This window comes from Hydra viridissima, unplaced genomic scaffold (genome assembly GCF_058129835.1).
Source record: "Hydra viridissima isolate aposymbiotic clone 2 unplaced genomic scaffold, HvirCarnegie_v1 scaffold_15, whole genome shotgun sequence".
NCBI classification, from domain to species: Eukaryota; Metazoa; Cnidaria; class Hydrozoa; order Anthoathecata; family Hydridae; genus Hydra; species Hydra viridissima.
Window position 1 is genome coordinate 4,863,353 of NW_028324314.1, and position 26,287 is coordinate 4,889,639.

The 26,287-nt window shown below is 29.1% G+C and overlaps 1 protein-coding gene and 1 long non-coding RNA gene across 5 annotated transcripts; one reads left to right on the forward strand and one right to left on the reverse strand.

Moving 5' to 3' along the window:
- Positions 1 to 11,513: 11,513 nt before the first annotated feature.
- On the reverse strand, positions 11,514 to 13,757 carry LOC149878315 (uncharacterized). The gene is made up of 2 exons (XR_016447598.1): positions 12,966 to 13,757; positions 11,514 to 11,782 (listed from the first exon to the last, which is right to left on the reverse strand). It is a non-coding gene; the product is annotated as an uncharacterized LOC149878315 (long non-coding RNA).
- Positions 13,758 to 14,704: 947 nt separating this feature from the next.
- Positions 14,705 to 25,929, forward strand: LOC149878316 (uncharacterized). 4 transcript variants are annotated; one of them, XM_090072948.1, is made up of 6 exons: positions 14,705 to 15,027; positions 15,116 to 15,234; positions 24,566 to 24,795; positions 24,886 to 24,993; positions 25,219 to 25,392; positions 25,478 to 25,929. In XM_090072948.1, the coding sequence occupies exons 3-6, from the start codon at positions 24,574 to 24,576 to the stop codon at positions 25,676 to 25,678; spliced, it is 705 nt and encodes a 234-aa protein (XP_089929074.1). In that variant the 5' UTR covers positions 14,705 to 15,027; positions 15,116 to 15,234; positions 24,566 to 24,573; the 3' UTR covers positions 25,679 to 25,929. The 4 variants fall into 4 exon arrangements, with proteins under 4 accessions (XP_089929074.1, XP_089929072.1, XP_089929073.1 ...); XM_090072946.1 differs by lacking the exons at positions 14,705 to 15,027; positions 15,116 to 15,234 and adding an exon at positions 17,882 to 24,460; XM_090072947.1 differs by lacking the exons at positions 14,705 to 15,027; positions 15,116 to 15,234 and adding an exon at positions 17,882 to 23,213.
- Positions 25,930 to 26,287: the final 358 nt, after the last annotated feature.

The window sequence follows — 26,287 nt, forward strand, 5'->3', positions numbered from 1 at the left end:
CGAGATGATCGACGATACTAAAAAGAACACATAAATCATGAAATTTAAAAAACGTTTCGACATTAAATGAAACCTGCTTTCTAATCACCTGGTTAGTTATTTTTTGCTTTTAAAATATTCTATGATATAAATATTTATGAGATAAGATTCAGGTTAATTCCCATAAATTCCCAGGGTAGATTTAGGCTAATATCCGGCTTAAACAACATAACTTTCATTATTCACTCAATCTTTATTTTATTTTTTTTTAATAGGTGCAATAAACTATTTTTATCTTAGTAAAAAATTTTACGTCTAAAAGGAATTTATTTGTTTAATTGAAAAGTGTAAGTTGTCAATATAGCAGAGTCAATTATACGGCTTTATGTCCATATCAAATAACTTTTAAAAAAAGCATCTATAAACGATTCTTAACAAGAATTCTGACAAAGCTTGGTGATGAGACACTTTTATCAGCTGAAAAGTTCTTGAAAGTCAGCATGTTTTGCTTTTTATAATTACGCATTTAGACTGTTTTAAATTTTCTAATTGTAGAGCAATTAGCATAAAAAACGTTGTTTTAACGGTTCCTCCATAGTTAATGGTGTTATTAAATCTTTAAAAGTGTTTGCTCACGAGTGAGGTATTTAAAGAAAGAAGGGGTTTTGCAAATCTTATCGCAAAGTTGTTTTTGTTTAAGCGACGCTTGTGACGTAATGGTTTTATAAAAAGTGCCGAGGCAATTAAACAAGAGAAATCGCTTTGAATAGTTAGAGAACTTCATTCAGCGGGTTTTACTGCGTTTAGAAATTGTGACTTTAACGACGATTAGAATTTGTGAAATGAAAAGAGCAACATTTTTCTGGTGTAATGTCAGATTTATCTTTTGTTAAACCGAATGTGATTAACGGAACTGTAAAACGATAGAGAAAGATCGCTAGAAACGCAACAGTATTTTTTGGGAACGACTCCATATACCAAACTCCTTATTTAACTTTCCTCCCTTCCCGCCCTCCCATCATTATTTACAAATGACTGATGTGTCCAATAAAAAAAACATTAGGAAACAAAAAGCTTTTGAAAACTAAAACTGCGTACAAACATATTTTAAACCTTATGTCAAACCCTTTGAAGGTTGTTTATTCAGATGTTGCACAAAAAGCCACTTTTTATTTCTCAAACTTTTACTGCTCCTCAGCCATTAATTAATTATTAATTATTATTTAAAATCGATTAAAGCATTCAAAAAACCTACTACAAAGCTCTTGATACGTTTAAATTTTTTAAAATGAAAGTTAGCAATATATGAATGATATATACGGGATATATGAAAGAAATACACGGAGTATTTGAAAGAAATACACAGGATATAACAAATGGTTTTTTCCCTTCCCTCAAGTGTGGTTTCAAGGGTATTCCCCTCAAACTTTTTTTTGATGAATTATTAAGTTTTGATATTTAAAAAGAAAAAACTACCATTAATCAATTCTGTAGAGTTAAAGCATTAAAAAATTACGCCGTTGTTGCAGCAGTTTGATAAAAACTGCGGTGCGCTTATGTCAATTTTTTGTCTATTTTTTTGATTAGTTTTTAAACTTTGAAACACAGTCTGCAGTGTGTTTCCTTACTTTTGTTTGCATTTTGAAAGCAGTTTAACATTTACTTCATTAAGTATCTGGACCAGCTAAAGCTCGATCTTCGGAGATTACCATTCCGGTAATGGATCATATGCTTGATTCAATTTGGTACCAAGTAACAGTTAAAAACTCTTTAATGATGCTTGTTTATAATGCATTGTTAAAGAATTTTTACGAGGTGAAATGCGGTGAAATCTATCTCAAGTTTGGTGTGAATACAAGGTTTTGTGTTGTTATGTTTAGCTTTAGCTCTTAAAGGATTTTCGGTGGAGCTGGTATTAGTGTGACGGAGTCAAGATGTCAATGTCGCCGAAATTCTGCTCTATGCTCAACAAAACCATGAGAAAATCCGGTTCAAGGAGTAAAAAATTAATAGGAAATCTTTCAATTTTGTAAATTCATAAAAAAAGATTTAATGGGTAAGATTCTCGGAGAAATATTTCTTGTGATGAAAAAGAAGGCTTTAGGCACAAGCATTCAATCTATTTTGATAAATATATCTGATAATGTAAATATTCTCATCGTGCGAATTAAAGTACTGTGCAGGTACTCGTTTTGACGCAGTTTTCATTCAGTTTTCGACATTGTTTCTTGAAATAGAAAAAAGTTGCATTACTTTATTTTTCAAGAAATTTTCTGAATGCACATGCGAAGCTTTTGGCAAGACTCCGGACGTCTTTATTCAAGGTTATGACACATCGAACAAAATAAGCAATCACCACAAAAGCATGTTCGTCATACTCAAGTAACTGGATATATTGAAGCAAACCATGAAAAAAGGTATGTGGATAAAAACAGAAAAAATATATATTATGTGACTCTTTCAATTAAAGATATATGCAATGACGCAGCTTTTTATTACTTCCATATTTAACATCTGCACTAAAGTATTTAAAAAACTTGTTTTTTATAAATCATGTTTATAATGAAAATAAATTATAACAAACATGTATAACAGTTAATAATTTATTAAAATAGAAAAATAGTTTTTTGTTATATAAAGCTTATTAATTTTTGTCTTAAACCATTTCATTTTAAATGTATTGATAATTTTTGAAAAAAGAAATTTTGACAAATCAATATAATCTTACTCATTATTATTTTCTTCAAAATTTTTAACGTTCCAAATTCTAATATGTGTAATAACGGCTCGAAAGAAATTTGTGTTAAAATATTGACCATTTGAGAAAACTTTTTTAGATGGTTGCTTCATAATTTAAGTTAAAAAAATAAAGTTGGCAAACGAAGATGAGAAAATTTCTCTTTTTTTCTTTCTTTTTCTTTTATTGCCCGAAACCTTAATGAACCGTAATTTTGAAAAGAAGTTGATTTTTTTATAATACCTGTTTATATAACCTGCTTCTAGTTTAGGATGGAATTGTGATGATTTTCCAATTAAGTCGGTGTTTTAACATTTTTGAGGTTCAATCAGTTTTAATTATCAACCGTTGTTATAATTTTAACCAAAACCACGTTAGGTAATTCAAGCTATAATTTTCAAATCATTCTTTAAGTGAACTTCAATTATTAAAACATCTTCTCAGGTCAACTTTTTATTCGATTATGAAATACTGATCGTTTAATTATATGTAAAATAGTTATTTTATGTAATCTTGGTATTAATTTGGTTTTCAAGTTTCGGTCTTTTTGGTTTCGGTTTCTGTTTCAATTCTGGTTTTACTCAAACTTCGGCCACGGCCCCTTTTTGCAGTTTTACTGTGCAGGAAAATTAGCACTTTCGGTTCCGGCTAAAACAGAGCAGAACAAGGGAATGCTAATCTGCACTACCCTCCAACGATTTACTGATAACATTTTCGTGAGTGAGTTGATTTTTGACGAGTGCGTTCTAGTTGTATGTAACTGGACTGACGAAAAGAAGTAAACGAAACTGAAATTTGGAACAGCAGTAGTTATTGGAAGCAAATGCTATTTATATTTTGTTGGCTTTTATTTTTTTTTTTTTGTACTTATTTTCCGAAACCATGCCGCTAATGTTACTGCGATTCTTTTTGTGCAATCAAACCCAAAAAGTGAATCTCCAAAAAGTGAAGACCTTGAAAATGAGTACGTTATTAATTTTATTTTTATCACAGCCTGTTTGTCTATTACTTGCATTATTATTGTTATTATATTTACGTAAGTTTTCTATTGATACTTTGAAACAGTTTGTTTTTCTTGTTGTTTAAACTTTCTTCGATAATCATGTCAATCCACCTACCCTAAACTTTTTTTCACATCGCCGATTATCTTTGCTATCAGCTATTGATTGAAACAGATTTGCAACTATTTTGGCTGATTCTGAAATTTTCCTGTGTACGCCCATTTCTAGGGGAATCCTTATTAGTGAAGATTCATCAACAATGAATACAAAAAAACAAGGTGTTGCACTTACTCAGAAAAAAGTTTGGGACCAGAAATCGATTAAAATTGTCACTTTGTTTTGTAAGAAAAATGTTCAGAGAGAATAACAGAAGAGTACAGAGCTAGTATAAATAAACAGTTCTGCAATCTAGATTATCATATTTGTGCGAAATGTAAATCAAAAGCTATAAAATTATTAAAACCAAAAATGCTCATAAAACAAAGAAGGACTTACAAGCCAAGAAATGAACAAAATGAGAAATTTACCAGAAAATATACTCTAGGTGGTGATGAAGACAGTAGTCACAATGTGTTTAACTAACTTTATTATGTTACTTCAACTTCCGGGTATAAAGAGAGCTATTTTTACAAAGCGTTTGATTTTATTTTAGGAAACTTTTGCACCATTCTGAGGGAAGAAAAACAGACATTTACCATTTAGTGTTACATGGCATGAAAGAAATGCTGGAAGATTAGCAGAAAATATTGTCAGCACAAATGCTTAAATTTTTAAAGACCTGTAATTGAGAGACTGTAAAAACTATGTTATGTACGCTGGTACTGTTCTGCTCACACCAAAGATTGGTTGTTTTACACCTTGCTCTGCTATGATGTAAACAGAATAGATGGAGCAGAAAGTACTATATAACAATATTTTGAGAAAGAGCCCACCATCTTGTCTGCGTATTCCTTCTACGCCCAAATTGAAAATGAAATGAAAAAGAAAAAAAAACTGTACGGTTTCGACAATTTTTAATCTATGATATTAACAAAGGGTACAGCTACACCGATAAGTGAAGTTGACTTTTTGCAGTTGGAAAATGGATTTAGCCGAAGTAGATTAGAAAAACTATTGTTATCTCAAATTTCGGTGGGAGGACTTATTATCACAAAGCAGTTTTTAAAAACCGACAATGGTGATGCAGATTTTAAATCAGCTGCTTTCCTGAAACACAAAATTGAACAAAAGGATTCAAAGAACGTATTTCCTACCTCAAAATCTGCTCTTAGATGAATTCAGCAGTCAAAGAAGCATCTATGTTTCTAGGTTTGACTTTCATAGAACTCGTCAAAGAACTGCATCATTTGCAAATAAAAGTCAACAAAACTATTAATCTTTAGGGAGTAGAAAACATTACACAGCTTATTAGTTTGATTGATGTTTTGTCTACTTTAATTCAAAGTTGATTGCTTTGAATTGTTGTAGATTTTCTGTTCTATATCAATACATTCTTAATGGGTTTTTTTTTTTTAAGAACTGTAAAAATCACAAACCATCAAATGAGAAGGTCAAGAGAAACTCATAATTGAAATTAGATTAACACTTTGTTGGGTGTTTTTTATTATATTTGATACAGGAACTTTAAAATGCAGTACAAGACTTTCTAAAAATCAATGATGGTAATCTCAATCATCGTTATTGATAAACTCTTATATATATCTTGTTATAAGTGATGTAATCGCTTATTTGTTATTCATGTTCACCAGAATCCAATCCAAACAAACTTTCTAAAAAAGGTTCTCTAAAGATAGTTCTATAAATCGCTTTGCCGTCCTGATCCTATAGAATATTCTCCTGCATATTACAAAATCTATATGGCATATAACAAAGTTCCACCCTTTAAATGGGTCAGCAAACTATAGATAATAATAATAACATTACCACTTTATTTATCTCTCTTATATTTAAAGTGGTTTGAAACTTATTATCTACTGTATATTTTTAAAAGTTAGAAAATAATAGATATTGTATTACATATAGTGGATATATGGATATATTTCACAATGGGTTTTCTAACTTACACGTATGATAAAGTTTGGTTCTAGGTAATCTATAGGTTGTTAAACGAATGTCGACATGAAACAAATATTTAGAAAATATGGTTGAAATTCAGATTCATTTTTGATAACAACATTTTGACAATGTTGTAGTCACAATGTTATTATCACAATGTTGTTGTAGAATATAATCTCTCAATTGTTATAGATTTTTTTTCTTTCTCTGGACAAATAGACAAGGTTTATTTAAAAATGGTAGGTTTAAAACACCTATTTCTTTTGAAAAAGACTCTGCTAAGGTTTTTGCTCCATAAAATGGAGCAGACCCAAACATAAATGACGTTGTTTGCAGCTTCCTCAAGAGCAACCAAAGTTAACCTGTGTTGAAGGCAAGACGTTAATCATGTTAAATCTTTACTGGGCAACAGTTCAATGCAGTCAGATGAGAATCGGATTACATTTATTTCCTTAATGCTTTCAACAATTTATTCGTGTTGGAGTAGGTTTTAACTAAAAAAAATAAGTAAATAAAGACTTTTATGTTTTAAATGTAATATGAAAACTAAGATAAGCTATGATTAAGAATTAAAATGTCCAAATTGATAAAAAAATTTAAATTTTATGGATATTACAAATCTTTATCTAAAGGTTTGAAAATTGCTGACAATAATTGAAAAAGTTTGTTTCTACAAAATGAGCTATTTTATTGATGATGCAGCAATACATACGTAAAGATTGTGTGTTTATCTGCGAATGATGTTGATTTTTCCAAAGAAACAAACCGTTTGGTTTGTTAGCAAATGATGGGGTAATTTTTTTTTTTTTTACAATCCTAAAATTGTTGCATGCGTATATCAAATAAATATCTCAATAATGCATGCAATCGGTTTCCTGGCTCGCACTAAATGTTATTTGATAAGAAATGTATTTATAACTTTGAATAAGTCTGTTGCATAATAGTTTCAACATTAAGTCTTGTTTTGGTGTGTTTTGAGTTTTCGTGAGTTCTCAACTGAAAGATTTATTTTAAAATAAATGAACGTTTTTTTAAAATAAAGTCTTTTCACTCTTGTAAACAGTATTATGCCTTGAGAACCCCTTTCCCCAACCACCCTCAAACTACCAGCTAGGGGGTTTAATGTTGGTGAGGGCTTACGATTGTAGAAAGCTTGAGGTATAGAAATTTAACAAATCTATGATCTTCATAAATTTTAATAAACTGTTATAAAATGAAACTCTTTATGATGCATTTAAATTTAACTTTCAAATACATGGACCAAAACTAAACTTATTACGTTTCGATGCGTCGAAAGCCCTTTTGGTCCACAAGATGCAAATTTCACAAGTTACTATCGTACAACATGATGTAAATGTCGCATGCCACTATCGTGCTATAATGCTATAGAGCCAACCCACAATACAACTAGAATAAATAAGTTTGTAAATTTTGAATTAAAGCGAGCTATAAATTGCATAACTTAAAATTCGCCGTTATACAAAATTTTAGCTCAGCCACGAAAGGTATTTACTTAAATCTTGGTTTAAGCATGAGACGAATGCAATTTGGATTTTAATTGTGTGATTCAATGATTAGTACGTAAATTATTTAAGAACTGTTTATCAATGTGCATATTACAACTGAAAAGAATTAAGAATATCCTAAAGTTCAAATCAAAATATGTTTAAACAAATGAAGAACTTTATTAAGTAAACCAAACGCAAATTAAATTTTTAAGCAAATTCCGATTTAAATTACGTCAGCGCTGTTAAAATGGAAGCCATTGTACAAAGAATTTTTGAGATGAAAGTTGAATAAAAAAAAAAAAAAAAATTTTTTTTAAATATACAGAGACAAATATAATGAATAGAATATATTGGAAAAAAAAAACAACAAACAAACAAATACAGAGATAGATGAAAAGAAAATCAGATATTATTTACAATAAAACAAAAAAAAAAACAAACAAGCCAACGAGCATTAAAAAGATAATTTTCATTTAAAAAACGTTTTTTAAATATTATTTAAAAAGATGAACAAAAAGTAAACAAATTTCAAGTAAAAAGGTTTGCTCATGAACTGATTAAACGAATTTTTAAAAAACATGTTTTAAAAAACTAATCAATTTCGATTTTTTCTAAAATACAGCTTAACGTCACTTTCATTTTCAGAAATCCGTTTTTTTAAAAAAATTATATAAAAAAACGAGAGCTCTTGTGAGATTTTGCCCCTTTATAATAAATAAATGGCTATTGAATATCGATTCCATTTTATCTGTAGCGATTCTACAAAAATTACTTGAAATTTGAACACGCTCTATAACATTCCATTGCATGATCAACGAATGGTGAGAATCCTTAACGCCTTGAATATCCAGGAGATGATGCGCAATCTGGAACTAAAATGAAGACTTAAAAAGCTTTCTACAAATCCACTGATGAATGAAATCATAAGTGGATTTGCAGGAAGCTTTTTAATCTTCGTACTGCGAGACGATCAACGATACTAAAAAGAACTTTAACTTTTAAATCATGAAATTAAAAAAAAAAACGAAACCTGCTTTCTAATCACCAGGTTATTTTATCGTATTTTTACAAATCCTTTGATCTAATTATTTATGAGCTAAGATTCAGGTTAATTCCCATAAATTAATTCAAGTTTAATTCCCATAAATTCACATAATTCCCCTGGGTAAATTCAAACTAATACCCTTCTTTAGAAAGCATAACTTTCATTTAAAAATAAATTTCTATACGTCTGAAAGGGATTTATTTATTTGATTGAAAAGTGTAAGTCGTCATTATAGCAGAGTCAAATATATGGCTTAATATCCAAAGCAAATAACTTTATCATCAGCATCTAAAAACAATAAGTCAGATATTTCTAAATATATGGCTTAATATCCAAAGCAAATAACTTTATCATCTAAAAACAATAAGTCAGATATTTCTAAATATAATTTCTGATAAATGCTGATGAAACAATTTTGCCCGCTTAAAAGTTTTCGAAACTTTAAATGTTTCGCTTTTCACAATTACGCATTTACACTTGGTTTTGCAATCAACATACAAAAACTTGTTTGAACAGCTCCTCAATAATTAATGGTGTTCATAAAATTTTTAAAATCATTGCTTACGAATGCAGCATTTAATGAAAGAAGGGGTTTCTCAAGTCTTATCCAAATGTTGTTTTTATTTAAAAGACTTTTGTGACGAAATATTTTCATAAAAAGTGAAGAAACAATTAAACAAGAAAAATCATTTCTGACAGTGCTAGAATTTTATTTAGCGAGTAGAAAGCTGGATAAAATGTTTTACGGCCTATGAACACGTTACATACTGATCGTTTAATTGCCTTATATCCCATAAGTCAGTACAAAATGTATATTTATGTATCATTATCGTATTTACGATATGAGTAGATACGATAAAGATTTTTCCATAAATATCAAAACTTTATCGTACATATTTTTTGGATAGAATATCATGGTAATATATCAAAACTTACGATACGCACATTCCAATATCTTATCGTATTATATCGTAATAAGATGAGTTTCGATACGCAGATGCTTAATTTTTATGTAAAGTTTATCTAGAATGGAGGTACAAAAAAAATACATACTCTTACGACTTTGTTCACATCAATCCCTAATAAATATGTTCACACACCTGTAAATAGCACATCAACTTGTTTGAATTTGTTTTATGACCTAATGTGTGGTTTCATCAAAAGATTTTTTTTTATTATTATCTAAATATTGACAAAATGGGCTGAAAAAATTATTGCTCTATTGATAATGCTGTTAAATATCAAGATAAAAAAAGAAAAAAGAGACAGCTCAAGAAAAACATCAGAACAAATAAATAGGCAAACTTTACGTCAACTAAGATGTCAACTTAGGTGTCAACATCCCAAATTTTAGTGGAAACAACAGTTATCAACACATAACTGTTGTTCTGAAGTACTGGAAACACAACACCTTGATCTGGCTTAGAGTCTCTAGCACTCATTCATAGGAAAAGGAAAACTTTTAATCCATCTTGACATCTTCTATGACATGTTGTGAAACCATGCAGGGGCATAGACATTCACTTTAAGACTAACTAGTACCTGCCATGATTTTGATGCAACTGTTTGTGATATATACAAACATAAAACTCGACTCTCTATTTGAATTAAAAAGAAAACTCATTTTGTAAATGATATAAAATGCCACATTTTATATTCCTATTCGCTTGACTTTCAAATGCTAGCCAATTTCACACGTGTATCTCAGTTTGGCATCAATTATTTTGTTTATGTAAAGTACAAAATATTTGTATTAATGTTTCTGGAATAAAAATTTCAACATCAAATACAACTTGCAATAGTTATAAATAAAAATCAAAAGGAGGATGAGTGATGCATTTTGAGTATAAATTAACGTTAAATGGCTAAATATTTTTATTAATTTACAATTTCAATTAAATTTTATTATGTAATGAAATATATGTATGCGCTTATAAAGTTAACGATAAGAAGAATGTAATCTTTGCAATACAAAAGGCAGTGTGAAGGATACCACACCAAAAGAAAAAGCATTACCTATGAGTAAAAGCAACATCTCGTACTTATTTTATCTCTGATATTCCAAATAATAATAATAAAAAAGTTGTCGTGGTTTTCTCTTTATTACTTTTGTATGACATATTCCAAATAATAATAACAATGAAAAAAAAAGTTGTCGTGGTTTTCTCTATTACTTTTGTATGACATATTTAAGTTTGAATTTAGATCAACGATCAGTATAAAATTAAATTATGGAATTTGTAAGTTTGCAAGCTAACAAATTCCATAATTTACCATGGTTAAGACAGTTAAGGTAATTAAAATCTTCTTGTATATCTTTACTTTTTACATTTCACAAAGTGATGTAACTAAAATACTGTATTAAACATGTCAAAAAATGACTTGTTTTTACTTCTGGTTTTTTAAATTTCATTTTTTTCCTACTGATTTAATCACCTGATGCGTAATCAAAAGTCGGGAGTTACATATGCGATTTCACTTAGAAATATCATCAAGAGATGCATTTTGGATGGGATTGATCCTGTTCAAATGTTGGGAATGTCAAAGATTAAAAAAACTTCCATCCAATCTCAATCGAGATCACTAGATTGGAATCTCTAGGGTCACTAGATGAAATTCTAAGCTTTAACTTTGGCTTCAGAAATTGAAAAAAAACTGCCATACTTTAATAATTCAAAAAACTGAACACAGTTTTTAATAGTGTTGGCTCATCAGAAATGATGCCTCATGATGTGGATTAGGGTCTCAATAGACCTCATGAAGCCATAAATATTTTGGACGTGTACAAAGATTTTGGCAAAAATGATTAATAGACAATTTTAAAAGAAAGTTCTTAATCAGTTCTCTTTTGTTTCTTCATTTATTTCTATTGTAATCTTCATTTATTTCTATTTTAATCTTCATTTATTTCTATTTCAATCTTCATTTATTTCTACTTTAACCTTCATTTATTTCTATTTTAATCTTCATTTATTTCTATTTTAATCTTCATTTATTTCTATTTTAATCTTCATTTATTTCTATTTTAATCTTCATTTATTTCTATTTTAATCTTCATTTATTTCTATTTTAATCTTCATTCATTTCTGTTTTAATCTTCATTTATTTCTATTTTAATCATCATTTATTTCTATTTTAATCTTCCTTTACTTTAGTGTAACAATTTACATAACACGATCACAAAAAGGTAGTCAGCAGTTTACTTTTACATTTATTAATTACAACTGCTATTATATTTTTATGGGGAGCCGAACGGTCAAGATGTCAGGTACCAAACGGTAATGGTTTTCGGACATTAAAAAAAGTAATGCTTGAACAGATACCCAATGTTGTTTTGGGTTCGTCTTCTCATTAGTCATTGGCCATTAACACGGTCGCTTAGGATTCCGAGTGCAATGTACAACAGGTATTTAAGAGTTCAGCTGTTGTCACAACAATATGAATAATTGGTTCTCTTCTAAAAACATAAACACAAAAAACACATGAAACACTTTAAATAGTAAATTAATTGTATTTTTAATATATTTAATTGTCATGATTTTTATGGTTCCTGGTACAGTAAAAAATGTGATTTATCTATATATTTCTTAAATTATAAGTGCAACTGTTTACATGAAATGTTTTTTAGATTGTTTTTTTTTATCTAATTTTAATATCTTTTAATTATCAAACTTACTAAGCTTGATATTTTATTTCAGTTTTTTAAATTGATTTGAATCATTATTCAAATATTTTTAAACAGTCAAAAAAATTTACCTAATATTTTAAAGGCTGTCCTGTTGAATTGCAAGAGAAACTGACTCTTATTTTTAATAAGTACTTTTATTCTTTCATATTCTTTATCAATAAAATATTCTGATCATTTTGATTGGGTAGATTGACTTTAGCTTTATCAATAAAATATTCTGATCATTTTGATTGGGTAGATTGACTGTAGCTTTAGTTATTAGTACCTGCACTTTAACTTTAAAATAAACTAAATGAGTTGTTAAATATTAATTAAATAAATTAAAAACCAAATAAAAAATTAAGTAACTTTAATAAACATAATATCCATTAATGGATTCATAATATCCATGTATGGATGCTTAAGATCCATGCATGATGGAGACATAATAACTGAATTTATACTTAAACACATTTTTTACACTGCTTTAATTGATCTGCTCACAATCACCAAAAAACAGGGAGAAAAAAGTCAGCACATGGCTTTACTTTCTCAATTTAAAATGAATGAACATTTAACATAACATCCTATATGATTTTAATGCCCCCATCTTGTTATTGCATAATAATTTTTAACAAGCTTACTTTAAAAATACAAGCATTAAAAGAAACTTTTGGATAAATTATACAAATTTTACATGTGCGTATTCTTTTTTTTTTTTGTTAGAGCCGAATTTTTATCTTAATGGTGTCTAGTCATTAAAATAAATTTTAGTCACTTGTTTTTACTTTGATCCAAAAGGTGATGAAAACAACTATTCTAATTTTGTTATACCAAATGTTGAAAGGTTAAAAGTTTATGCTTTACTTTCACAACTTGGTATGGCCTCTTCTGTCATATTAAAATAGTTTCTGGATTTAATAAAAACATTATGAAAATAAATGTTATTAACAAAACTTATAAGATATCTTACCTTTAAAACATGAGGTCTTATTCATCATTTTCACGTGTTGTAGTTTATTTAAGCAGACATTTCTGTCAAAACTGCATTTCTCAACTCTTTGCATAATTTATTGCGTTTATACACATGAACAAGCAAACTGTGCATAGCATTTATCAAAATTTTCCACAAAACTTGTAATAACCTTTGAAAAGATTAGTTGTTGTGCTAAAGCTTTCAAAAATATATATTTTTATATGCAGCATAAAAAAACCTATCAAACTTGCAATCTTAAAAAAATTATTTCAATACTTATCACATTAGTTATACAAAGTGTACTAAATCTTAAACAACATTTCTTACAATTTATAACATACAATTTGTATCTTTTTTATATACTTTTTGCAAGATATTACACAGGGCAACAAAATTTTCAAAAATTTTACTTTTAACATTTTTTACTACTTATACTAAATTTGTGTGTGCTGATTCCAAAATTGCTATTAGTTTTCCTCTATCAACAAACTTTTTTAACTCTCAGTTCTGATTTTAGGTTTCTACATTGTAAATAACTTTTCACATGTAAATCTTTTATCATTTTTATGTATCTAAAATATTTTACTTTACTGTTTGCAATTGTTTTCTAGAAATTTAAGTTTTAACTTTATAGATTATGATAAATAAAAAACTTAAAAAGGTGACATAAATTTTATTATGTTTTTAGAATTTATCTTGGATTAACTCAGGTATCACATAAAATTGTTACAGGCTCAAAGCTTTACATAGCATATTGAATGTACTTTGAAATGGCAATTGGAGACCAAAACACACCTCGTGCTCTTTATATTATGTGGAAGCTGTCAATATTTTCTAAAGAGATAATTAAGAGGTGTAAAAAGAGCAATACCCTAACCTATTCTCAAAACATGGAAAAAACCATGTATGTAATTGTAGGGCATTGAGCCACTACAATTATTATTGACATTTTTCTATGCATTTTTTGACCTTTGGTTTATGCATTTTTTAACTTAAGGTCAAAAAATGCATAAACTAAATGCATAACCTTATGAATTTGCAAAAATGCATAAACCAAAGGACCAAAGATCAGAAAATGGAAAACAACAAAAACTAATCAAACAAACTATTTTTTAGGATTGTGGTATTAATAAACTAGGATAAGTTAGAAATAAAAATATTATTTAGCCATTAAGAAGGAAATATTTCCTAGATTTATTTTAAAAAAAAAACTCTTTCATTTAAAATGTGTCTCTAAAAAACTTTATTACTACTAGGAGTCCAGAAAGTATTTATTAGTACTTATGGATTTTATTTGAAATATTGTTTAATTTTAAAAAATTGTATGAGTCTCATTCAAAGTTATAACTCTGAGAGAAGGCTACTAAACAATAAAGCAAGCAACCATTTTGAAAAACATGCACAATATTGGCCAATAATATATATTTTTTTCAACTGAAGACTTTCATGGAAAAACTATAAAACTTGTTTCGATCAGCCACGTTTTTCAAAAATATACCCTGAAAAAACTCGTTATTCTCGGAACTTTTTCAACACGTATTTCTTGGTCAATTGCGCAACGGACAGGGAGAAGGAGGGGGAGTGGGAATAAAAGGGGAGGGACATGCGTCATTGTTATTTTAATAGTTCTATTCTTACTCGCTGCCAATCAAATAGGACAAGGAATTTATTTAAAGTCAGAAAAATTCTGGGAAAATCCAGATATTTAATCTTAAACAGTCATCGGTCAACGAAATGTCGTTTCTTTTTCAAGTTAAATCAATATTCCTTTTGATTCTATGTCAGCTGTTTGTTGACAACGGATATCAATTTTAAACAAAAGACATATCTTAGTCTGAATATTAAAAAGCTAACGGGTTCCGACCATCTCGGTCAAAAGTAATTGGCAAGTCTTACAAATCAAAGAGCAAAGCTGTCAGAATTAAAGTTAGAAAAGAGAGCAACTTAATTTTTTTGAATTTTTTTGGCTTTAAACTCTGGAGAAGAAACCAATCAGTATGCAACACTAGAAGTTAGCTTCAAAACTTCTCTTGATGGGCAAATATCCAGTTTTCGAGAGGTTGTTTTTTTTCACAAATATAAAACTGTTATTTGGAAAGTAAAAGAAAAAAAATGGTGATAATTTATAACGTTTTATTTTATTTCAGCTTTCAATCTTTGGATTGATGCTTTCAAATTGATGCTTTGGATTGATGCAACAATTTGAAAGATGTCCTGTCATTGAATGCTCATAAACACAGCAACAAATGTGCTTGAGATGCTTGTGGTAAGTAAGCCTATTTTATTTCAATGGCAATCTTTAAGCTTTCCTAACGAAAGTCTCTGGTCGATGCTTTACATGATGTTTTAAACAACATGGTTTCTAAGATATTTTAATTTAAAACACAGGATTATTTGACTATGGGATATAAGAAGGTAGTTATAAATAAAAAGTACAAACACTCACTTAATGGAAAAGAGAAATTTGAAATATGACAAACTTACTTGTTAAAGAAAAAAAAAGGAAAAAACCATTTTGCATTTCATTTAACTTATATCCTCTTGTGAACAATTGATTTGAAAGCATTTGTTACTGTTTTTTTTTTGTTTTTTTTTTAATTCTTGCAAAGTAACAGCGCCTGTTAAGGTTGCTTCACTTTATCATTTTGTCGAACATTTTTGAGATTTTTGAACTCAAGAAATCCTTTAAGTGGTTTAAACTGTTTTCACAGGAGGAAATATTTGAAGAGGAATATTTTCATCGAAACCATTTTATCGACTTCATTAATCTGTTAACCTTAAAAGCCTATTAAACCAATTATCCAATGTATTAAAAATTTAAATACTAAAATATTTTGTTTGTTCTCAGCGTTGAACGCTGTTGATGAATCATAATTGAACGTATCATTTTAGTAGTCGTTATTTTTCGTAGTCATAAACAGCATTATAAATATTTTAATGACAATGTTTAGCTTCTAAATAATCCACAGTTCTTTTTGTTTCACTTAGTTTACAAGTTTCAAGTAACAGTTTACGATCAAATCGACATTTTTTATTGACATTCGAAGTTAAAAACTTCTCTCACATGATTAAAAAAAAACAAGTCGTCTGAGATTTTTTTGTTGACAAAGCGAAAACGCTAAGCGTTGGTCAATATACTAAAGCGGCATTTCTCACATTGCAACGGCATGTCTCAATTGCTTTGAATTGTAAAATGCTTGAAGAGTAGAAAGCTGTTAGTTGAATTAAACAAAAGATAACCAAAAGCGACTTTTTTTTGCAATTTTTAACAACAAAAAACTTTCCCAACTAAAAATTAAGTTTTACGATGCAGTATAAAATTAAAACTAGCAGTATCTGATATACCAAAGATCGTACTCAAGGCTCATTCAGTAAAAGATAAACGTTTATAATAGTAAGTGATAAAAGTAAAAAGATGATTCTGCGGGTGCTGGAAAGATGATACTGCAGGTGCTGGAAAGGTAGAGGAGTCACACAGCAGTCAAGAGTAGGCAAAAAGAGAAAAGTTTAAAAAAGAAAAAAGAAAAACGTTTTTAGGTCAAAAATTTAAAATAAAATAAAATACTCTAATCAAAATTTAAAAAAGTGGAAAAAAAAACAAAAAAAAAAACTGTGTCAAAGCTTGAAATTTAAAGTGTTTTTTACCATGAATGCTCTAGATAAACAAGAAACTTTAACTAAACCGTAGTGATAGTGTCACTTCTTATGAACAGCCCCAAACAACTGCGGTTCGCAAAAAGAATCGTAAATAATTTGGTGGCAAAATGAGCCCCATGAGGAATCTTTTTTGCTAAATAAATATTCCAAAAAAGTTACAGGGAGAATTATTACATAAACTTAAGATGGCACCTTCAAACTTGCTTCTGTTATAACATTATTGGAATTTTTAGCATCTTTCTTAAGTCCCCCTTTTCCATAAATTTTTGATGATCAGTTTGAAGACTTTCAATTGTGCGACATTCCATTTTTATTCTTTCTTCTTTACTAAGTTTCATTTCATCACCTGTCGCACAACAGAATAGAGAACAGCGTCTCTCCAAGAAAAAAACTAGTTGTTCAAACTCAATTTACCTTTTGAAGTCAAATTTCTTTCATGATAATTTACCTGGTGCTCCTGAAAAACCAAAAACTGTACAAAGAAATTCATAATCACCAAAGATACTGTGATTTTGTTATCTTTAGATATATGAAAACGCAGTTGAACAATAAAAACAATTTAAATTCAAGTCTAATTTCTTGGGTCACGAGGGTTTGTTAAAGAAAAGTTAAACTACTGAAAGGAAGCTTAAATATAAATAATCAGAATAATAAGTTTAAACTTTTAAAATTATCTCAACCGCGATCTCTATAATAAACAAAAGTGAGGTAAGAAAATTTACTTTGCAAGCTTTACAGATTTAAGCACAAAAGTTAATGAGTTTTTTTTACTACAATCTGGAGGCAATATACTCGGTGGACTGTGCTGACTGTGTGTTATTTAATGATAAAATAATTGGCTCATTGCAATTGACTTCTGCATAAAACATTCCAGTAAGCAGAAGATATATCAGATGCAGATCTGTCACTCACTACTTCATGCAACGAAGCTGTATTGTTGGGGTTTGAAAGAGTTGCTAGACCAAGTGAACCTAATTTCTCATTTGATGTGACTTAGTGTTGGCGTGAAAATAGCAGCTTTGTATTTTTGATTTAACGCTGCCTGTAGAGACTTATTTAAAGGATTGTATGACATGATATGAAACTTTTCATAAAATATCTTTTGCTGTGTTTTTGTACACATTCTTTTTATAGTCTACAATTAAAGGTCTACTTTTGAGGCTTGGAGTACATTTTGTTGTCTTTCACAGAAAACAATAGCTCATTTTCTTCTGTTCTTAGATCATTCAGTAATAAGATCAATCATTAATGATTAGATTCAATCAATCATTAATGATTAGATTCAATGCTCCTAATTGATCATATTTCCTCTAAGTTCTCCAATTTCTGATTGAAGTCAGAACACTGCAACCTGAAAGTTTTCCTATTTATTAGTAAATAGTATCACTGCGATCGGTTAGCATAATCAATAAGAAAAACAAGTTGAATTGGGTTTACAACTTTTTACAGAGAACTTCCGCATTGATTTTCTTTGTCAAAATTACTTTAAATATAATTTAAATATAATTTAAAATGAATTCAAATATAATTTTATTTTTTTATTTTTTTCCTCACATAAACTGTCACTCGCATAATAAAACTATAGTCTTGCGATTACTGAGATTATTTATGAAACCACTTTTGAATATTTAGGGTAAACAGTTTAAAAGTTGCTTGCAATTGGCTTTACAAAACATACCTAACATAACGGCATGATTTGGTTTAAATTTAATACAAATAAAGTTTAAATTATAAAAAAGAACTGTAAAAAGCAGGAGCAAAATTATTTCAGTAAATGAAATCAAAGAAAATTCTTACATTTAAATGCTATTTTAGTTTTAATTATATTATAATCTTAGTTAAATAAAAAATATTTTTTTTGGATTAGATTAGATAAACTTTTGGGGGTAAATAAGAAAATTTAGTCTGACCTGATCAGTAATTTAGTTGAATTAACTTAAAAAATGTTTTAGTTTGAAATTAAACTTATTTGACCATCAGTTTCAAACGGGAGACCATCATTTTTTGCCGGGAGACAGAAGCCTAAAGCGTTGTTTTCAAACTTATTAAAAAACCATAAACATTTTTTTATCGCTTTTTGCAAACCTCTGGAACTTTTTTGTCATAATCTTGTTTATTCATTTTAAACATTGATATTCAAATAAAATAATTTTTCAAAATATCAGACTTGCGAACTTATAAAAAATACCAGCAGATTTCACCATATCTATTTAACTGTCCATCAAACAGCTCTTCTAGGCGGTTCACAGAGCATTGTTTAGTGGAGTGGATTTGATTTCAAGTTGTTTTTTCTTTCATTTTTTACGATTGCACAAAAGTTTTTTGCAAAACAAGCGGAGAATGTGAGTACAACGGCAAAAATATACATTACTTTTGACAACATCATGTCATTTGTCTTTTATTCTGCTTCTGGCGCTCCGCAATTTTTTTTATTACTAATCTTCTGCTTTGTAAACAACTCATATGTTGTATAAGCATCCAAGGTAAAAGCCTGCAACAGCACGTTTTTGATTTTCTTTTCAGCTTACTTATTTTTTACTTCCAAACCATTGTAGATTACGTATTACTTCGCAGCAAGACAGGATAGAGCACCGCACAGTGGAAAATAAAGGTTGTGTTTCGGGCCAAAAATTGATAACTTTTTTGTTACTAAAAATAAAGATTTGAAATTTTTCACAAATTTAAAGTAGTATATGACAAATTTAAAGTAGTATATGACAAATTTAAAGTAGTATATGACAAAATTTAAAGTAGTATATGACAAATTTAAAGTAGTATATGACGCTTCTAATGAAATACTTTTTTATAAGAACTTTTTGTAATATAAAATTAAAAATAAATAAATAAAAATCAAAAACTTCAAAATTGGCATTTTTTTTTTATTTACACTTTAACATAATATTTTACAAATGTATGAAAATACCTTAAAATTGTTAGAAACGACGAAAAATACATAAAATGCTTACTTACTAATTATAGAAATATTTAAAACAGTGTCTTAATAACAATTTTTAAATAGTTGTTTTTTATGAAATACTGTATAGGTACATTAAAGGTACCATATCATAACTACATAGGGACTTTCGTTGACTTTCAAAGCTGCAGAGTATCTTCATCAAGTTTTTGCACTTTTTTGTTATACGGTTTTCTAATGCTGGTGATGTACGGCTCGGAATTGTACAGAAAAGTATGAAATACATCCTCATTTGTAACTGATCGAGAACATTTTCCGGCATGATGAAGGCGAAATTTTTTATAATCCTTATTACGGGATTCTTGCGCATCTTCTGAAAGTTGACCGATAGGAAGTACTGCAAAATGCTTTATGATATTTTCTCCATGAAGTAAGATTTTGTGCCCATGTTTAGAAAGAAAGTTTATAAGAAATATGTAATATCATTTCCATACAACGAATCCAGGCATGTAATGTAGACAATCCGTATTGATACGAATTTTCATTTTCAGGCCTAAAAGCCACTTTGGTCAAATCGTTCATTTGCCGTGGAGTAGCTCCACATATTGTACATGTAGACCCAGAAGGCGTATCCGTTAATGCCTAGGCCACTTTTTCATCTATCATTGTTAGAAAAATTTCATGTTTTACTTGTACACTTTTACCATTTTTATTAACTATAGACGGCCGGAAAGAGTTTATTTGGCTCTTTATTTCATCTACAATGGCTTTAGTTTTCTTCGGAGTCTCTTTGAAAAATTCTATGCATATAGATCGACAAAAACGAACAGATGAAGGTGCCAGATTTTGCCAAACAACTGTGCCAGTTACTTTATTAAATTATTTGATAGGCACCAAAGAACTAATACACAAATTGTATTGCTTGTATTGGCTTTGGCCAGAGGAACAATCACAGCCCCATTTACTATATAAAAGTAAATGTTTGAGTTCAATACTGTACACGGAATCCATGTAATAAATCTTAAAATTCTAGCTATAGTGTGATCCAATAAATCTTACAGTTCCAGAATTTTTGCACATGTGTTCGTAATTTTTATTGCAGAAGATGGTGGATAGCAGGTCTGTTTAATTTCTTGAATTTTACAATATGGTAGAAATATGGAACAGCTTCGTTCATTTGTCACCTTCCTCATGTACAAATATTGTGCTTTTGTTAAATCTAAATCAATAAACACGCTGAGTGCTTCTTCACTCGTTACCATATTTTTCTGGCTTGCGTTTTCCATAAAACTCGATATAAAGTTTTTTTTGTCTTTATCAGCAATCCTTAATGATTCCACAAGTTTTGCTTCTGCTTCTTCTCCTATTCAAAGCACCGCCTGAAGATATGTATTAAAGATGTGGTCGAATCCATATTCCTTTAGTAACGTGGAGTTTTTTCTTTTTTTGCTGGATTCTGACGAATCTTCATAAGACATGCACGGTCTTTTCAAAAGAAGTAGATGGCGTGGAGTCGGTAATTGCCTCTTCTGAGTTAGGTAAAGATACACAATATTAAGAATCTAACCAATCACTGTTCTTAGATTAAAAAAAAAAAAAAAAAAAAAGCTTTCTTTCCACTGTAAATTTGTTATACTGATATAAATGTTTCAACTCTTTATACATGTTTTTAATAAACACCTAGGCTACACTACTATATTAAATGTAAAGCGTGGGGAAGCGTGGGTAACTGCCAAAAGTCTCAGTGAACTTGAAGAATATATATATTTTTTATTTATTTTATTGTTCAAATGATTACTCCTAAACTGAACCATATAATTAAAAATATATACTTTATCTAAAATCTCCATAAGATAAGTTTTTCAAAAACGTATAATACTTTATAATTATTCCTAGAAAATTTTATAGAAAATTAACTTTTAAAGTGATGAAGCGAACAGGTTTGAATTGAACATTCGCAAAAGTAATAAACAGTAGGGCTTCAAAACTTTTATTTTACATAAAATTATGTGAAATTCCTGCATTATAGTAATGATTGACTATTAAACTATTAAATAAAATTGAAATATAATGACAGTAGCGACATTAGTAAAAAACATTTATGATATGCTTTTGCTCTACAATTTTCCACAGTGCACCGTCAACTCGAAGTCTTGTATCTTCGCAACTGCTGCAAACAAATTGCGGCATTGGAAGTGCCATCGTATTTTTTGAATAAATTGTTTTTCGTAAATCTCAAAAATGACTCCTTCACGTGCCAGGTTTACTTGTTGTTTCCTATCGACAATCACGTGGTTGAATTAATAAATCTTCTCTTCAATGAAAAACTCTCCTCTACAACTTCTCGCATTCAATTTATACTTAATAGTAAACTGTAGAAAGCCCTCAAATACTGCAATAAAAAAAAGCCACATACATTATGTTAAAAATTTTTCTTTTCTTATCATTCCTTTTAACTACATTTTTAAAAATACTTATAACTTTTTCCCGCGCAATACAGTTATAGCAACTAATGATTACATTAACGTACTACTTTCGCTAAGTGTCAGTATTCTAATAAAAGTTACCTCTTATTTGAAGTGTTACGAATCTTATGTTTTGTATTAATGTAAAAAAGTAGTTAAGAAAGAGATATGTCAAAACAAAACAGCAATATATTCCACATTTATTAGTAAATAGTATATCTAATAAATCTTTTCCTAAGCTAAATTAAAAGAAATCGTTTTATTAAATTTTAAACGTTTTCCTTTACTGAAAAAGCAATTTATTTTAGAGTTCCCTCATTAACATCAATAATCCTATGTTTCTATTTAAATTTTCATTTAAATGCATGAAAAAAATCAGTAAATCCTCAATGAACTGGACATAAAAATTGCTTCCTTAACTGTTAAAATTTTTATAGGGAAGACCAGGGTTAGTTGACTTCAGTTTTACTTTTTAATCTTTGTATATTTCAGGGTGAGTTTTTAAAATATCTTGACCTAATAGGGACGTCCAAAAACAAAAAAAGTATTGCAACTTACTCTTTTGCAAGGAAAGTTCCCTTTACCATTAAGGTAAGTTGGCATACTATATAAAAATGACAAGTTTTGCAACCTTAAGCATCTTTTAATCTTTTTCAAGTGCAATATTTTACAATTTTTTCAAAATTTGTCCAACAATCATTATCTGAACATTTTTTCTACTTAGCCAGTAAAATAATTAGAACAAAAGTAAATATAATACTTAGAGCAAAAGAATAAATACATTATTTAGAACAAAAGAGTAAATATAAACTTAAAACAAAATTTTAAAGCATTAAAATTTATGTAATTGTTGTATAATAACACTGGTAACAATTATACTTATAATCATCATATTACAGTTACAAAAATAAAATAATGCATTTCCAATTATGCAGGATATTTTAAAGTGAACATGAGTACACTTTATGGTAATTTTTTAAGAGCCTTTCTTTCTGGATTTCTGGATTTGGTCTATTAACGGTCTATGCAGGCATAAAATCATGTTTACTGAAAAGTGTTCTCATTTGGTGGAAAAAATCCCAATTTTAAATGCGCGACTGCAATATTTTTGGGGTAGATGCCAGTGAAAATGAATCACTCACTATGTCTGTTATATTGTAAAATCACATTGGTGAACCAAGGTGCATGTTCATCCATACATCACAAGCTGTAATTTTTATTTGTGTAATTTTATTTGTGTAATTTTTATTCCAATACACTTCAATCTAAGGGTTGCAGTTTGTAACTGCAACAAAATGGAAATAAAAAAACCAAAGCATTATTTTTTTGAAGTAATCTCAAGCTTGTTAAACTGTTTGTTGAGTGGTAGGAGTTTTGATTGTCTAACAGCAACAAGACAGGTCTTTCTTTTAAACTTTTTGTATACTTGAATAAATGATGGAAATATTAACAGTTTCATTCATATCATTATAAAACTTTCTAACATTAGTGGGATAAAAACATAGTTGATCACTCAAGATTTCCTTATTGACATCCATTGTATATGTCAGAAGCTTTTGTGATAGGTCGTACTAAAATACCTTTTTGTAAATCATTGAAGACACACACTCATACATATATATATAATTATTTGTAAAAACACAAATATTGCTACAACTTCTATGCGCATGTACTTATTGCCCTGATACTACACTGGAAGATGAATCAGCTAAGTATGAAGGTTCTTTATGCATTCTGGAAACTTTTGGTGGAAATCTCCTAAGTTAAACGCGGTCTGTAAACTGTCCTATTAAGCAAACAAGATTCGGTCTCCTCTACCTTTTTTTAAAGACTTAACTCTTTACACTAAATAAAAATGCCAAGAATAAAATATGGGTTTTTATTTCACTGTGAGGGGTAAAACAAAGCTGCAGTAGTAAAGTTTCTGAAATAGTGGTTCTAGTTCTTCGAAAGTTTCATCACATTCTTCTCCTTCCCATCAAAACTCCCTCAGTATTTCCCTCTCTTTCCCCATCAAAATAAAGTTGTTACGTTTCAGCCGCATACTAACTTCTTAGAAAGCGTCTTAGAAAATATCTTCTTAGAATTATGAATGGTTTTCATCTTACATTTTAGAAATAGTCTTTTATAACAATATTACGAATAACTTTAATAACCAAAGAAGAAACCAGCAGTTTATTAATTATTAAGCTTATGATAGATTCAGAAGTACCATTTTTAAAAAGATTCTCTGAAAAGAGTTTCGAATGCGCGACCAAAAAACTACCGTAATTAAAAATTAGTTTCTAAGTTGAATAAACTTGAGAGAAAAATTTCCATCGGGAAGAATTTTGAGGTTAAAACCATTTTTTCAAAAATCTTATAAAAAAAATGAGCCTTAGAAAAAAACTTCAGAAGTACAGCTTGCAACACAAGTGCAGATCTAAAAGTCAGGAATATGGTTAAGATGTTTTTCGGTAAGAAAGATCATTAATGAACTTCTCAAGTTATTTGGCTTAAAATTATTTTAATAAAAAATTTTGTTTTAGCAGATAAAAAATTTATTGAGGCATTTTTTTCAGTAATTTTGATGATTTTGATTGGGAAGAACATGGTCATGTTGAAGTATAGCGAAGATAGCTTCATTTCATCAGAGTCTTCTGATAAGCTTTTTACAAACCCGCTGGTAATATCAAAAATGTGTGTAAAGAAAAGTTGCGTGAAGGCTTTTAAGGAGTTCTACAGTTTAACTGACCACCTAATCCTGGATAGATACCAACTGTCGCTAATCCAACGTCTGAAATGCTTGGTGGTAGGTTTGGCAAAACCTTTTTTTTTTTACGTTATTTGAAAGGAAACAAACTTTTTAAACATAAAAGTTACTAAGAGTTTTTTATTTTAGGGAAAAAAGTTATCAACAACAGATCATACATTGTCCATTAACGAATCAGCTTGTTCTTACGATATTTCTGAAAGTTTTATTAAAAGTCCAGAGATTGACCGTAACTCGGTAAGAATTTATTCTGTTGTAGAAAATCTTTTTTACGGTGAAAAACACGTCGTCAGAAGAATACATTGCTTATTCGTGTAGTAATAAATAAATGACATTTTCCCATTAGGAGTCGGTCTTGGAAATATCAGGTAGTTTTTTGAGAACGATGAATGTGAACCATGCGCTAAATGTGATAAATGTGATAAATGACGAAGAATTTTTTTTTTCTTTTAATTCACATAGGATTATTTGGCTCTCCAACAATATCAAGATTTATTGGATAAGATTCTCGGAGAGGTATTCCATGTGATGAAACACGAGGCTTCAGCTGAGTCAGGCACAAAGGTTCTATCGACTCTATTAGATATATCCAATAATGTAAAAGCTCTCATCATGCAAATTAAAAGTATTGTACAGGTGCTCGTTTGAACACATTTTTCGTTAACTTTTCTATACTTTATTTAAAATAACCGGAATTGCATCTTTTTTTTTTTTTTTCTAGAAATTTTCTGAGTGTTCATGCGAAGCTCTTGAGGAGACTCGAGAAATGTATATTCAAAGCTATGATACCTTGAGCAAAAAATACGATCACCGCAAAAGCATGTTCATCATACTCAAGCAGCTGTATATATTGAAGAAAAGCATGACAAAAGATATTTGGAACAGACAGAAGAAATATATTTTATGTGACACTTCCGACTAAACTCATTTTCAGTGAGAGAAGGCTTATTATAAAAAAGTATTTAACATATACACGGAAATATTTAAGAATTTTGAAATATATTTATATCATATTTAAAATGTAAATTATTTTAAAAATGTATATACATGTATTTAAAAAAAAACTAGTATAATAATGTATTAAGATAGCATGATAATTTTTTGTTATATAAAGCTGATGTCATAAACTATTTCGTTAAATGTATTGGTAATTTTTGAAAGAAGAAATCTTGTAAAAACAGTATCTCACTCAGTATTCTCTTCAAAACCTTTTAACGTTCCAGGGTTCAAATGTGTAACGACTCGATAGAAATGTGTAAGGACTCGATAGAAATGTGTAAGGACTCGATAGAAATGTGTAAGGACTCGATAGAAATGTGTAAGGACTCGATAGAAATATGTAAGGACTCGATAGAAATGTGTAAGGACTCGATAGATATGTGTAAGGACTCGATAGAAATGTGTAAGGACTCGATAGAAATGTGTAAGGACTCGATAGATATGTGTAAGGACTCGATAGAAATGTGTAACGACTCGATAGAAATGTGTAACGACTCGATAGAAATTTGGATTTAAATATTGACTTGCTTTC

What these genes read in the sequence shown, in the direction of transcription:
- LOC149878316 (XM_090072945.1), top strand. Translation starts at nt 23,122, where the DNA reads ATGCCAGTGAAAATGAATCACTCACTATGTCTGTTATATTGTAAAATC. An exon ending in AATCACATTGGTGAACCAAG is followed by an intron (nt 23,186 to 24,565) that starts GTGCATGTTCAT and finishes CATTTTTTTCAG; the next exon opens with TAATTTTGATGATTTTGATT. An exon ending in CAGAGATTGACCGTAACTCG is followed by an intron (nt 24,994 to 25,218) that starts GTAAGAATTTAT and finishes TAATTCACATAG; the next exon opens with GATTATTTGGCTCTCCAACA.